This window comes from Centruroides vittatus, unplaced genomic scaffold (assembly GCF_030686945.1).
Source record: "Centruroides vittatus isolate TY-2023 unplaced genomic scaffold, ASM3068694v2 contig_1641, whole genome shotgun sequence".
Classification (NCBI taxonomy): domain Eukaryota; kingdom Metazoa; phylum Arthropoda; class Arachnida; order Scorpiones; family Buthidae; genus Centruroides; species Centruroides vittatus.
The window spans coordinates 9,379-25,180 of NW_027120998.1; the positions used below are offsets into that span (position 1 = coordinate 9,379).

General features: G+C 30.5%; 1 protein-coding gene across 1 annotated transcript; it reads right to left on the minus strand.

Moving 5' to 3' along the window:
* Positions 1 to 527: 527 nt before the first annotated feature.
* Positions 528 to 2,151, minus strand: LOC136968860 (uncharacterized). The gene is made up of 3 exons (XM_067262910.1): positions 1,797 to 2,151; positions 1,569 to 1,721; positions 528 to 1,459 (listed from the first exon to the last, which is right to left on the minus strand). The coding sequence occupies exons 1-3, from the start codon at positions 2,149 to 2,151 to the stop codon at positions 528 to 530; spliced, it is 1,440 nt and encodes a 479-aa protein (XP_067119011.1).
* Between the last annotated feature and the right edge of the window lie 13,651 nt (positions 2,152 to 15,802).

The following is a 15,802-nucleotide window of genomic DNA, read 5'->3' on the forward strand; positions in this document are numbered from 1 at the left end:
TTGTGATCTGGAGCAGGTCGCTGCTCCGGATGTTCAGTTGCACTTCGTATTTTAAATGTGTTTAGCTCGTAGTATATTTAACTTAAATATACTACGTATAATGTCTCTGATAGAACAATATATACTGCAATAGGAAACATTAATATTATAAACGTTCTACATTTCTTAAAAATCTGCTGGTATTATTTATGAAGGGGTAATTTTTCTACAATTTTAAAAAGAAAGCAATGAAATTTTGAAAATATTTATTTCCAATTAAACTTACATAAAATAATCAATCATATTAATGTATTTGGGAATGAGTTATTACATTATTTAAAAAATAAATTTTGTTATCGTTTGGCAGCACTTCTATTCCGAAATTTCATCCATGTCTAAATGAATAAACTTTCCTGTAGTGACAGCATTTCTTTTAGAAGTAAAATTTTTGATTGTATCGGGTAAAATTCTGAATTTTGTTTTCTTAATTGACGTTTTGATAGATTATTCTTCGAAACCAAGTCTTTGTATTGATGTCGTAAATTTCTTTATTTCTTCGCGAAATCTTCTTCCTCGATTAATCTTTCGTTCGCTTTGTCTAAAATTGTGCAAAGATCCAATTTAGATTTTTCAAATTCTTTGTCAGTTAATCCATTTAAGATGTAATTTGTTTTAAAATCTTCTTTGAAGTTTAGACCACGGTCCACAAACGATCTGTTGTGTGCATCTCCACAATGATTTACTTGGTTTGAGTTCTTCAAACACTCTTTTTTCATTTGAAGAACCGATGTTAGGTTGGTGTATTCTATAGTATGAACCGTGTACAGATCGTGCGCTCGATCGTTTAATGGAAACTCGACTTTCTGTGTTGTTATGTCCTGAAATGAATCGGGATCCTCCTTCAACTTCGGGACAGCATTCGCGACTTTTTCAGACTGCAATCCGGAAGATTTTAGAAAATCATAAATCTCATGTTCGTATGAATTAGTTCTATTTACCTGTTTCGATAATTTGACGTCGGTGTCTAAATCGGTTTCTTCCTCTTTCTCAGACGAATCACTGGCGTGAGATGCGGAACTATATGTTGTTTCTACGCTACCGGAAACAGTAGTTTTAATTTTGACCATCGTCTGTATAGTTTCGGCTTCACTGGAGGAAGACGAATGATTCTTATCATTTTTATTTTTCGGTGATGTTGATTTTGAAGATAATAACGGAGTTGTTTCCTCGATATCATCGTATCCCGGTATTTCCTCCAGTGACAAAACGATTTCTTTACGTGCTTCTTGTGAACTAACGTGACTAGCCGATTCGGATTTCTGTATCTCGTCTTCTTCACGCAGAGATGGATCGATATCGACGAAGAAGACAGAATTTGGTGACTGCGGTCCTTCGTATTTCTCTTGTTTAGATGGTACTTCGCGACATATCTTGGAGAAAATGTGCACGAGCGCAGTGGCGAGTAGAGATATAAACGATACTACGACGAAAGCAACCAATACTATGAAAATTGCTCGGTCTATTTTTTTTCATTACGACCTTCGTTTTCTGCTCGGTAAACTTTCTGTTCACTTTAAAACCAGTTCTACTTTCTGATAATTTATTTTCGTAGCCTTTCTGCCTGATTGGACCAATTAACATTCTGTTGAGACGAGTTTTAAAATGATTCTCCTCCGAAAACCGAGCATTGTTATCCAATTTTCGCATTTCTTTTATTCCCTTTTTTGATTCGAGTTCTTTCTCTGCATATTTTCGCTTAAAATACAATTCTCTGTACTTTTTATAATTTTACACAAAAAAATGCATCTGAACTTTACTCCTCGAACTTTTAAAGCTTTTCTGTTCAGTGATAGCTAGCTTATGACGATATTTATCAGTATCTTTATCCGTGTTCGTTAGTAGAATAATACTATTTTCTTGGCTCGACGGCCTGACGAGCCAGTCTAATTTTCGAATTTCTGATTTACTTCTCTGAAGAAAGGTATTGCCGTATTTTGCAAACTGTGATGAAGACAACATAGTCTTCGAATCTTCATCGTAAGCTTCGTCGTCGTCAATTGTGGAACCGAGGGACAGCAAGCTCTGTTTATTCTTGTGTTTGTTTTTCAGACGTATCTTAAAGCTTTGTCCCGGACAAGCATTCGTTAAAATGAATAATGGTATAATTACCATTAATATCGCATACTTTCATTGTGGATATTGATCATTACAACTTTAAAGCGCTTCTAGAATTATTTACTCCGCACGTATTGTTTGAAAACGTTAACAATGTTCGTATTATTAAAATCGCAAGAATTAAATCATTTACAGAATTACGTGTCCATTGTTGGTTTTTTATAGAATTTATCTATGTGGATTTAAGCCTATTTGAAGTCTCTCGTGGTTTCGGACAAAAACACGTGGAGTGACAGGATGCCGGGGCATGATCTGTTGAATTTTTCGTTAAATATTTCAAATAATGTTTTGTACTTTGTTTTACATATTTACAATAAAAAAATTACTACTTTTTTTAACTTAGCCAGACATTTTAGTGTTTTCCTTTTTTGCTCTCTCAGAACAGAACTCCCTTTGTAACACGCAACTCCTACTATTTGATATTCGGACATTTGATTTGGTGTGTAAGGACCGTTTGTTTCGGTGGTATCACCTCCTGTCGTGAAAGCCTCTTAAACAAATCCTAAATTACCCCTAAAACTAACACATTTTTACTCAAAAAATGAAACAAGTTTCCTTAAATAGCTTTGCTCCATGTGCAATGCGTATCAAAAAAGTATTAGACTCTTGACAATCCACAGGAACATAGATTTTTATTGCAAAGTGTAGGCACGTGAGTGCAGCTGAACATCCCGAGCAGCGACCTGCTCCGGATCACAATCATGAGTTATGTGTCTTTTGAAAACTCTACTAACCAATATGAGCAGACTTTACATTTTTTTTTTTTTTTTTTTTTAATTTTTCCCATCCTGCTGATTTTTCCCTAAATTTAAGGGAAACACCAAAGTTATATTTCGTTTCGATTATCACCGATAGATGGCGGGAGTATAAGTGAATGACAATGGAAAAATCAAAATCCAATACGATAAAGTGTTATCCAAGGGATTTTAAGTAGGAGAATTACATAAAACTTTATTTTTTTAGTATAATACAATTTACAAAATAAAAAGTTCGTATATCGTAATATTATTATACGAAAAAACTAGATCGAAACATACGAAGTCAACTAATTCACTTAAATTCAGTTCATTATACAACTGTCCATACTCTTGCCTTCTTCAGTTTCCTCAAACAAAATTCGAAAACTTCAATTATTCCTGTAAATATTTAAGCGCCATTACTATTCGGTTCCACAGAATGAATTGTAAGTATGTATTCAATTGATATATTTAAAAAGAAATTTCGTTACCTGCCTCCAAAAATTGAATTGTTTTAATTTACTCAACAAATTTTTATTAATTTAATAATTAGTACAGAAACTTTACCTTATTGTCACAATAAAATGAATTTAATTCAAACTTGTGATCAGTATGGCCCAAACCACTACCACTACTCTTGTGGAACCAAGCGAGTTAGACAGGATCTGGAGAATTAAATCCCAGCTTCGGATATATGTTAGTATAACCGTGACCAGTTTCTAATGCAGAGCTTCTTAATCTGAGTCGTGACCCAAAACGAGTACGACGAGCACAACTTAATGAGGGAATACAGAGTATTTCATAATAGCAAAACTTTCTACCGCGTACTGATGCGAAACGAACAATTTTATTGGATAAAATGCGATCATGAATGCAAGAAATCCAAGAATCTATGCTTTAAAGTAATGTCAAGGTTAAGATAATGCATTTCATGGTCTCTTTTTTGTTCCAGTATACTGGAATACTTTATCTTTCTACTGTATTATAGAGATTGTATGTAACATTAGCATGTAGTTTATATTCCTACATTCTCTGTATTTTAAATTGTAATTTAGCATTAGTATTTGTATATGTATTACTTATGTTTAGAATTAATCACGTGATAGAAGCAGCCATTCTTAGCCAGGGCGTCTATATTTTGAGAAACGTGCACTCCTTTCTGCCTGTGTTGTCCTCTCTCTAATTCCCAGAGAGGGCGAATTCTATTAAAACAAACAGAAAATTCGCAACTTTAGCCCAATCTACAAATGTAAAAGAAAGTAATGAACGATATTTTTTATTATTCCATTCAACTGTGTTGTACGTTGATTAAAACTTGACTTCAAACACATGGAATGTTTCTTGTTTTCAAGACCGGTTTAACCACCGACTGTAACCGGTGTCTTCTTGTGAAAGCAATGATTCAACATCAAATTATAGTTTGAAGTTTCTTGCACAATTATAATGTCTTTTTTTATTGTTTCTGCCCTTGTTTATGGATTCTAGTCGCGGCACCTAGAGTCTATAAAAATGTATCTTATTAAAACAATGCTTCTTATATTCTTTCAAAATGCAGGTTTCTCCGAAAGGTGTTAGATAGATGATCGACACAACTGTATTGTAAGAGGAAAAGTATGATATACGGGGACAATTCACTACTAATTTGAGTGGAGCATATATTTTAAATTAAATAAATTTTAAAAAGATGTAATTAAGAAATTCCGCTCGGCATTCTGACCAGGTGACAATAAATAAAATTGACCGTTTTCTACCAGGCATTTACACTAAGCACAGATAACCCTTTTACTATAGCAAATTCGTATATAAACTTGTGGGTAGTTCCAAGAAATTATTGCATATTTTTTAAAATTCCGTAATTTTAAAACGTTCAAAAAGCTTATATAATGAAGTAGAGTATATAATGAATTTTTATTTAACTTCCTTTATTATAATTAAAATTCGCAGGAAACATTAAATGAATTTCACATCTTGACGAACCTTTCTTTCATATCAATCAGCGAAATAATTTACGATAATTAAAGCCGTCCCTTTATATGTTTTATGAGCAACAAACTTACAGTAATTGTTTAGTTATTCTGTAAACATTCTATTAATTGTATATTGTCTTATTTATAGAAACTAAATAATTTTAAATAAGAAAATCTCATAATACAATCGACATAGATTGATGATAATAATAAGCGCAGAGCCAAACGGTTAGCAGTTGAAAGATGAAATTTGGTACACAGGGTACTTAATGCCAATGTACACTAAGAAAGGAATTTTGGAAATCCCCGGGGAGGGAGTAGGGTAAGGAAAACCCTGAATAACTCGGCTTCTACTGTAATATTTAAGATGCGCTTTTTTGTGTGTTTGCGGGAAATCGAACCTGTTTTTAGATTAATCTAAAAATTCTCTAATTAGCTTCTTAATAGAGGAATTAATTTTTTCACCCAGCGAAAACGGGTGAGATCGGCGATAATCTAATTAACTTAATCTTTCCTATCGTTGCTATTTTTCGCGCAACGCCGGGCTCGTCTGTTAGTATAGAAGAAATAAAACACTTTAAACGATAACTAAAAGACTAAATTATTTTACTTTCTATACTTTAACACGAAAAGAGGAAATCAGTCTTTTTTGAGTGAGGAAGTTGCTGATTCCGACTGACTGATAATTTGAAAGGAATTATTCATCAGTTTTACATTTATTTCCGATATTAATCATTTTAAAAATCTAAAATAGAATTTTTAATAAAAGTTGAAAATAAAAAAGTTGGAAGTGTTTTAATGTTAAATTAACTTAAGTATATATTATTCACGTCACGTAAAGAGGAAATATCAGATAAGTATCATATAATGAATTAAATACCAAACAGTGCGTAAATAAATTGTTATATAAAAACACACGAAACTGGAGACAGATTCGATATTGTATAATTACTAAGTACTCTAATACTTTATTCTATACGTATTGTTTATTAATATACAAATTTAGGTTTATATTTAGTAAAAGAAATTTAAGTAGAAAAAAGGAAAAGCGTAGAATAATTTGCTGATTAAAATGCAACAATCGACTTACACGAATGAGTTGTTAATTTTCATTTCTGAAAGGAATTTTGCTAAAACAAAACATAAAACGAAATACATTAAATAAGTTTAAAACTGAAATTTACAAAGACAGAAAATTGAAATTGTTGCAGAAAAGTCCGAAGAAATGAACTTGAAAAACAAATGTTGTTTTTCCAAATGCAAAAAAGTAACATAAAATATTTTTTTCTACTTATTTTCGTTGATAACTTATTTTACCTTACGTTACGAAATCGTTTTTTTGCCACATTGTTCATATTATTTACGGATATTATTTAAAAGCATTTCATTGGATTTAGATTATATTTTATTACAAATATATTTCTGTACACAAGTGTAAATTTATTAATTAAAAATATTTCATAACTATCTTTAAATATGTGTGGTCAAAATCCTTTGCAAATGCCTTAAATTTACTTTTCGAGTGTATAAAAGAAAAAAAATAAATATTTTATTTCATTGAATCACAGCAATTTTTTTTCAAAATGAAAATAAAGTTTAAACTAGAATAGGAAACAATATTCTTTCGTTTTTCAATGCTCTAAATGCTGTAATTAAAATACACAATAGAAGATTTTACTACGTAAGAAACAAAAGTAAATTATTTACTTGCATTTTTCTAATTTCTTTCTGTAAATGACATTAATGAACAAAATTAGATTTTCCGTTTGTAATATTTCAATTGAAAATAAAATTATTTTCGTATTTATAAAAATAAAAAAAATTTTTTATGAATAATTAAATGCTGTTAAAAAGCTATGCATTTAGTTGTATAACCTAAGTACCTAAAGCTAAGTACCAATCGACAATTTTATTGTCGATTGTAAATTTTATTATGTTACATTAAGTCGAAAATGTCATATTAAAGACACGACTTATATATTTATTATAATTTCTTGGTTTAGAAAAGTCGGTTAATGTTACCCTTGGTGCCAAGATGGCGGTTCGTCTGTGATTCCAGCTAGGAAACAGTGGGACGTATGTTCTAACCTAACCTATTCTAATAATTCGGTTGCTAAGTATCGCCATTTTGTTTACCATAGGTAAATATAACCAAAAATGTATATGTCTGTAAATAAGTTCAATTTTAGTAGAACTGCCAATAAATTTATCATGAGGAGACAGACTATTAACTGTTCGACGTGTTAATTAACGTCTTTTTTTTCTTATAGGTAAGCCCTTCTTTTTTTATTAGGTTTCAAGGAGTAAAGAGGAAAACTTTTTCTTCATTCATTGATAATATTCGTATGAAAGTGTCGAAAATGGAACAAGAGATGGAGTACATGGACAATCTGCGTAGAACTAATAATATAGTTATACACGGTTTGGAAGAAAAAGCTGGAGAATCAGCAATGAATACATTGGAGGTAGTTAAATCTTTTGCTATAAATGAGATGAATTTGCCATTGTTGCAATATGTGGATGCTAGACGAGTTGATAAAAAATTTAGAGATAAGCCTAGAATAATAATTTCTTAGTTTGATTCTTTTAATGATAAATTATGTTTTTTAAGACAGAAGTTTTTGAGTCTCGTAATATAAATGTATTTCATAACAATGACTTTTCTCGACAATTAAGAGACATCGGGTATAAGTTAAGGATGTTTGGAAGCAGAAGAAATCTGAAGGTGCTCATAAAATCCTTTAGCCCATGATAAAATAATTACCGATGGAGTAAAATACGGATTCGACGAAGATTCGAGTAAAATGATTGTTGTTTCTACATAGCAACCACTGGTCCAGGCTACCTCTATAGTGGCTCGGAATTGCGCTGGTATTAAAAATAAACCGAATTCATTCTGGAAGTATGTGTAATTTTCTTATCTGGCATTGTTCTAATAGTAATAAAAGTAATTTGGAGGATCTATCGGATTATAACTATATCATTTGTGATGCTTTCAGAGATGATAGTAGGAATAGATTTAATGTTGGATGGTTGTTATTTATAAGAATAAGTTTCTGTTATAAAGTAATTTATAGAGATGATTTTTTGGTTTTGATTAATATTATATTTCCCGTAGGCGAATTTTCGATATATTTTGTTTATATTCGTGTGCACAGTTCGTTAAATTCAAATGATATCTTATGTGAGAATCAGGCTGGTTTTCGAGAAAAATATTCTACGAAGGTAATGTTTTTATTTTGCATCCTCTAATTACTAAAACGCTAACGAGAAAAAGGCGAAAAGTATATACGCTCTTCGTAGATTTGTCCTCGGCTTTTCATACCGTAGATAGGAACTTAATGTGAAAAAAATTCTTAAAATATGGTTTCAGTTTTAAATTTGTTTCTTCGCTTACAGAATTATATAACGAGTCTAATGTCAGAATTAAAAGGGATGTCTTTGTTCTATGCATTTTTTTACTGCTACAGCCTACAGCTGTCAGACTGGGTTGTGTTTTGAGTCCTGTTTTGTTCAGTTTATATTTAAATGATTTAATTGAACGGATAAATAATTCTGATTATGAAAATATCGATGTGAACGGCACTAGTGTTAAAACATTGGCATATGAAGATGATATAGTTTTGATTGCCGACTCCGTTAGAGGTTTACAAGGATTTATTAACATTTTGCTTAAATATTTATTACAAAATAATGATTTTGAATTTTATAAAATCTAAAGTTGTTGTCTTTCGTAATGGAAGTAAACTCGCTAAGTTTGATAAACGGGGCTTCAGAATATCTGGGTGTTATATTTAAGTATAATAAAAAATATAAATCCCACATTCAGGTTTCTAAAAGAAATGTTTTTATTAAAACTGATAGAGTTATCCGGACGTGTAGATCGGCTAAATTTCGTAATTTAATTGATTGTTTAAGAATTTTGAATTCAATTGTTACTTGGTCTTTGTTACATGCTTCTGAGGTATGGGAATATCAATCTGATGATCTAGATCCGGTTTTGGCTATTTTTATTTAACAGTTATTTGACTTATCTCGACGTACCCCACGATATTTAATTTTTATGGAGTATTCGCTATTACCTTTTTCCTTTGTAGTATTAAATAAGTGTTTCAATTGGTCTTTTAGAACAATGGAATAGGATGAAAAACGTTTGAGTAGAATGTCTTTAATTTTAAATAAGAGGGACTTTCTGTGGACCAAAAGTATGAGGAATATTTGTGTTAATAATGGTGTTAATTTTGATGAATTATTAAATAATTCTAACCGTGTCTTTTACTGAAATTAAATTATTTTGACAATTCTATTTTGCAGTTGAATCGGCGTATTAATTAATGTGTGCTCTTACAATGTAATGTTACTGTACGATAATGCAAATTAGATATAACTCTTCATTTTTTCGCAGAATTATTGCAGAGATGTTTGCATATATTGCCAAGGTGATCAGTTATTGGGTGCGTTTCGCGTGATAGCTATGTGTACTAGTTTAGAAAAATTTTTTCAAACTGTTTTTGGTGTTTTTACTATTTCGTTCAAAAGATGTTTGGACCTTATTGGTAATTTACACAATTTTGACTTTAAACAACTTTAAAAGTGTGTTCGTGGCTAAGAAATTGTGGGATTCGCTGTTCGCTGTTCGACGTGACAATTAACTTCTTTTTTGTCTTATAGGTGGATGTAGTTAATGTCTTTTTATATAATTTGTTTTTTATTGTTTGGATAGATCTCCCCACAATGTTTACGTTTATAGTTTGTTTAAAATATTATTTCTTTGTCTTAATTTTGTATAATTTGTATTCTATTTATGTATATAGTATTCTGTTTTTTGTTTTCTGTGATAATCCATGAATTGTAATATTACTGTAGTTTGTATTGTATATTTAATGATTTTGTTGTATGTATTCCCCGCATTATGTGTTTTCCAAGTATGTCTAAGAACCGTCGCAATCTAGCGCTTTGCGAGAGCGGGCAAGATGGAAGAATACATGAACGTGTCACATGTCGAAAAAGAAATAATAAAATAATAGTAAATAGTTATATATAAAAAGTTATCGGCTAGTTAAGCCTAGTTAGACTTAACTAAGAGGCATGTTTTTCCCACGCTGTTTCAAAGTTTGGAACGAAAACTGACTGATTACAAGTATAGGTTATGATAAAATCATTGTTATATAACCAGTCCACATCTGTAAAATCCACGTCGTGTGGACTACGTTACGCAAGCAAACGTTGCGTAGTTTGCGACTGCTTCATGCCCGCGTTCTTTACCTAAAAAAATGGCTCATTGCATCGTAGGAAAAAAAACAGGGCATGGGAGCGCTAACGAGGGTACACCAGCTCCCGCTTCCTGTAGTTTGCGGTGGCTCTAAATAAATATAAATATATAAACAAATATAATAACTTAATGATTATTGTGAAGATTTCTGCTGTACGAGATTTGTAATATAATAATCAATGTTTCAGTAAATGATTACTTGCTTAATAGACTAAAGACAATTAATTTCTTCTTCTACTTTCAATCAGGAACATCAGCCTTACAAGATTGCTCGAATATATTAAATTAGAAACATTCGACTGAAATTTAGTGCATATTTTATAATTATTATTGCTTTTATGAATTTATATTTTGATACAAATAATGCTAGTTGCTGCGTATACTGTCATTCAGTGTGAACGTGTTCATCTTCTGAAGTCACAGTTTCAATTGAATTGGAAAATAAACTATCGGGTTACTAATAGAGATTTCTTTTAAATATTTTGTCTTGTTAGCAGAAAACAAAAATTTAGTATATAAATTGCTTTAATATTATAATAATATGAAGTATGCGTCATTAAAGAGGTTTTCATTGACCCTGTTTAAATTACATTAAAAGATGGTTCTGAGACCAGCACTAGTCTATAGACTGTTTGTGCTAAAGTTTTAGTTACCTGACGGGATGTATAACAACATTATGTAACTTATTAAACAGAACAAACGTTATAACGTTTCGTTTGTCGACCGAAAACACGCTTTAAAATTTAAAATAAGATATAGTAATTGAAATTGAAACTTTTAGTCATTTAAATTATTATTTCATAATAATTGAGAATAATGTAACATATTACAAATTGTGTATCGTTACGAGTAATTGTTGCTTAATAATCTTTCAATTATAAAATAACAGAATAAATAAAGTCTAAGCAAATATTTCTGTTTTCTGTGGTGTTTAATAAATGTTTATAAATATAATTATTTAGTTTTCTATAAAAATAAACTTCGTTTATACATAACAAAGTTCTTAAATTAAGGGAATTATTCTCTTGAAAATATTTTTGAAGGTTTACTTTACATAACGTGTAAAGTTTGAAAGAATGATTTTCTTTCTCTTCATCTAATTTTCATTTAAAAAATGTTTAATCTCAGCTCATGTTTGCTGTTTGTGTAATAATGTGTAAAAAGGTGTGTAATAATGTAAAAAGGTGTGTAAGTATAGAAAACGAAATATATTTTGTATCAAGAAATAGCTTCAAATTTCATCTCTAATTTTCCATTTAAAAACTAAATAAATCTACTCATCTGGTATACTATAAGAACTATTGGCATAGCTTTTTATTTTCAAACCTAATTTGCGAAAGCCTTTAATTTTAAGTCAGAGTAACCTATAAATAAAAAATTCCTTCTTTGACATTAGAAAAGGAATTCCGTAGCTCGAACTCGAAGAATCGTGCAATTTGTAGCACGTATATAGCGTAAAATCTATAACGTGATCATGGAACTGATGATCCAAAATGGCGGCTCCATAGGAAACGTCGGTGACTTGAGGAAATTGAATGGAGATAGAAATTAATTGATTTACAGAAATCCAATAGATATTTTGGAAGGAATGTTCGACATTATCTAAGTTAGCGGTATATAAACGTTACTGCAGTGTAGTTAAATAGAATCAGGCGACTATCCTCAGGGCGAGTCGCTTCCCATCGTTAGCATTGCACAAACAAAACGTTGAATCTATAAACGTAAATTAAAGGATGGTCGTATTAATATCTGCATCTTGATTTAGTAAATTGATATTTAGTAGTTCGGTAATTATTTTTATTAGTTTTTTCTTGGCCAATGCCTTTAAAAGTGGCATCTTTTTCTTAGCACCTATCTACAGCAATTTGTTTCTCCATTTACTCTTTTCAATTCCACTCAGATTCTCTCCAAGTCTATGTGATTGAGACGTTTTATCTAACCCAAATCAAATGTTCTTATGAGAATAGCCGGGGCTTATGTTTTAGTAAAAATTAATATATTTTATTCCATTTAAACATTTACTTTATTTAATTTAATATTATAATAATTTTCTTGCCAAAACGCGTTAATATCTAGAAGGAAGTGTTGACAGAAAACGATTGATAACATCACGATGTCATTTTGACCCTATTTACATAGTAACTGGTAATATTGGGCATAAAAGGTCCTAATTTTTATACTATGTGTTATTAGACAAGTATTCTAACAAAATTATTATACCTATGTAACTGAAAAAGAACCAGATATATTTAAATTGTATAATTTTGGGAAAGAGGCGATTCTCACACCCCTTCCGATAAAGAAAAAGTTAAGTTCCGTTTTTAAGATCGTTATCGTCGACTTAACTTATCGAAGTACAGTGTTTCACCCCTTTGTTTATTCCCCAAATGATGTAAGATTGTAATGTTTTGATTGGGTAAAGCAGAAGAATATTATCGAAATTCGCACCCAAATCGACGAGTCCGCTTAGAAGCTTCATCCCATGAAGAAGTAACTAAGGTTCTCGAATAAATAGTTACGAGTTCATCGATAGGCTCCACATAGAGTAAAATATGGAATAAGTGCCCATCATAAATATTGTCATTCGTTAAGTGAAAGATAAAGATTTAATATTGTGTTAAGAAAACGTGTAGATTCATCAATTATTGAGGTATCACGATCATAGAATATTATTGTAAATTCTCTCTCCCGGTTGTAGAAACAGATATAAGTTAGATTAAGTTTCATCTAAGATTATGTTGCATTTATTGTTTTATTGTATTCCAATTAAATTATATTCGTTATTGTTTAAATTTAAATCATCTCTGACGCCAATTCGTTCAGCGTTTTTCAAACTTACTCGCGTCCCTCCTCCTCGTTATTCCGCGAGATAGATTCAAATGCGAGTGGTTATCCGCGTATAGTAAAACTGATACCTGGTGTCAAGAGAAAACAACCCACAGGGAATCTTTGCAGACCCTTGTTTAATTATAATATATCTTAAGGAAGCCATACTGGACTTTGGGGGAGCCGATCTAGGTCGGAGTCCGGTAAGCGGTGGACGGATTTCATTATAAATTATAGTTACCACCCTGGCTAAACTCACATTCTAGAGAAAGACAATTTCGCTGTATAAATGGAATAGGAGCACAAATTATTCGAGAACAAGCTAGAAATAATTCTCGTATACTGATCTGTGATAAAGGTTGGGCCTATATATTCATTAAAATCCGTTAGAGATAAGCTTTTCTACGATATTTTTTCGATCTGTCTCTAATAGGTAAGAATCGACTACGAAGTAAATCAACACAATTTAACGACAGCCCACCATCACATAAAATACGGGCGATTTTCACCGCGTATCGAATTTATCTTAGGAATTTTTACCAAATTAACCTCTTAACAGTGGAACAGTCAGATGTGGCGCTACCACTTAGTTGTGGAGAAGAAGCGTGGGAAATTTTTTAAGAATTTTCCCACGCGTTTTTCTCGTTTCCGTTTAGGAAAAAAAATTTTAAATAGTTACGTCTAGTAAAGAAAAAATCGTTCTTTATTGTCACATAATTTTTTTATATGTGAATTTTTTTCGCGGTAAGTTTTTGATAAAATCTTTTTTTTCAAATTTATATTAAATTCGTTTTTTGATTTTCCATCCATTACGATTTTTTCAAAAGTTTTGAATTTATTTTCAATTTTATATAATTTTTTAAAGTTTTAGGCATTTAAGTCATGACGATTTTTTTCAAACTGCCAATCAAATTCAAGAAAATGTAATTGACAGTTAACGAATTTCATCCACAACAATAGATGACATAAAGGTTGTTAAGTTTACAACTACAACGACTGGCGGCCTTTTCCCATATTGAAATGCGGGAGAAGGTCGTGTTGTGTTCTACTTTCTGTAGAAGTGACGTGATCATTGTAAATAAAACAAAATTTCAGTATATCTTTTATTTAAAATTTTAAAATTCGTTGTTCAAATTTACACCGAAATATTAAAGTGGATTAAAAAATTAGCAGTTTGTAAATAAACTTACTTGACGTATATTAAATTTGAATAAATTAATCTTTAAGAAACAACAAAACAATAAACAAATGTAGAAATATTTTTATACTCATCTTCACATTTATAACATATGTTATCGTCATTGACCGATATTTAATTTTAAAAACAATTTTCACCATTGGCATGCATCAGAAAAAAAAGCATAACTTCCCTAAAACACACTTCACTGAGAGGGTTCGCTTCACTCTGAAAAAGCCTTCAGTTTTATGTCAGCAACCAATGTGTGACCTACTTTCTCTAACGTAGTAAAACAAAGTAAGTTACACTACAACAATACACAAAAACACAAATAAATTAGTAGCTCAATAATACATACTTTCATTTATATCTATATGTTATATCAAAGGGTCAGTTCTCCCAAATTGTCGAAAAATAAATTATTTTCCAAATTTTATTTCTTTCTTTAATATTCTGAAAGAAGTTTTAAATTCAGAGTAAAATTTCCACATTTTATCTGTTAAAAACAACACAAAATGTATGGATCCACGTAATAAAAATTTATCGCAGTGAACTTCGAAAAACCAAGAAACACAGAAACACCAAACTGCACTCTACAAAATTCTGCTGCCAACTGATTCATATAGGATGCTCCCGTTAAAAATTTTATTCCATTACAAAAAGTTTTTGAATAAATGCTAAAAGTTTTAAAAAATTCTTTTACGAAACCCGATGAATTTAATTAATACACAATAACTAAATCTGTTTAATAAAGATTAATAATTTTCCATTATAATTATGCAAATTAGATATAAAAAATTCTCCTGCAAACCATAGATGACTCTTACGTCACCTGGATTGAAGTTTTCCTGCAAAATACTAAAAATTTTATATAATTATTTTACTAATTCAGTCAAATTTAAATAATATAAAATGTCTAGATCTGTTTAATAAAGATTAGTAATGTGCTAGCACTAATATGCAAATTAGATATGACAAAGATCACTGTCAGAAAACTCCTCCCGAGATAAAAATAGCTTTCGGTCACATGATCACCAAGAAATACGAAGAAACATGTCTAAAATTTAATGTTTCTGTAAAAATTATTAAATCATAACAAATTTCATCAAAGACAACAGAATAATTTTCAGCTTATAAAAACTGTACAATAAATGGTTATTTCTTCGAAAGAAGTCGATATGCATGCTTGTTATGTTACTTTTTAAAGAATAATATTTAAATTCAATTAACATGACTGTCGGTTTGCATAAAAAGTACTCCTGCGTTTAAGGAGAAATAAACAGCCAGGCGGACAGAAATACAATCGACAGTTGCAATTTATAGCTCTACAACTTTTTCAGATTGCAGACCAATAAACAATTTGGGCTTTTTTCTCAATTCAGGTTTTAAAGTTTTTATCTTAAGTAAATTTTTTCTGCTAAATATTTACATATTTTTGTTTATTGTTGCACACAATTTGAAGTATTTAACATTTTTTAATATTCATTGTTTCTCATAACTACTCTTATTATTATCTCATAACTACTCTTATTATTATCTCATAACTACTCTATTTTATTTTTGATTACGTATTTTGTTACTAGTTTATTTATCACGTCATTCTTAATATCACTTAGATAAGCACTTTTTACCTCTTCCTCATCTTCACTTGAAAAGAAACTTGAATATA

Coding starts and splice junctions, on each gene's coding strand:
- LOC136968860 (XM_067262910.1), bottom strand. CDS start 2,151: ATGGTAATTATACCATTATTCATTTTAACGAATGCTTGTCCGGGACAA. Junction 1,722..1,796: donor AAGCTTTAAAAGTTCGAGGA/GTAAAGTTCAGA, acceptor GAAAATATGCAG/AGAAAGAACTCGAATCAAAA. Junction 1,460..1,568: donor CGAAAATAAATTATCAGAAA/GTAGAACTGGTT, acceptor CTTTCGTCGTAG/TATCGTTTATATCTCTACTC.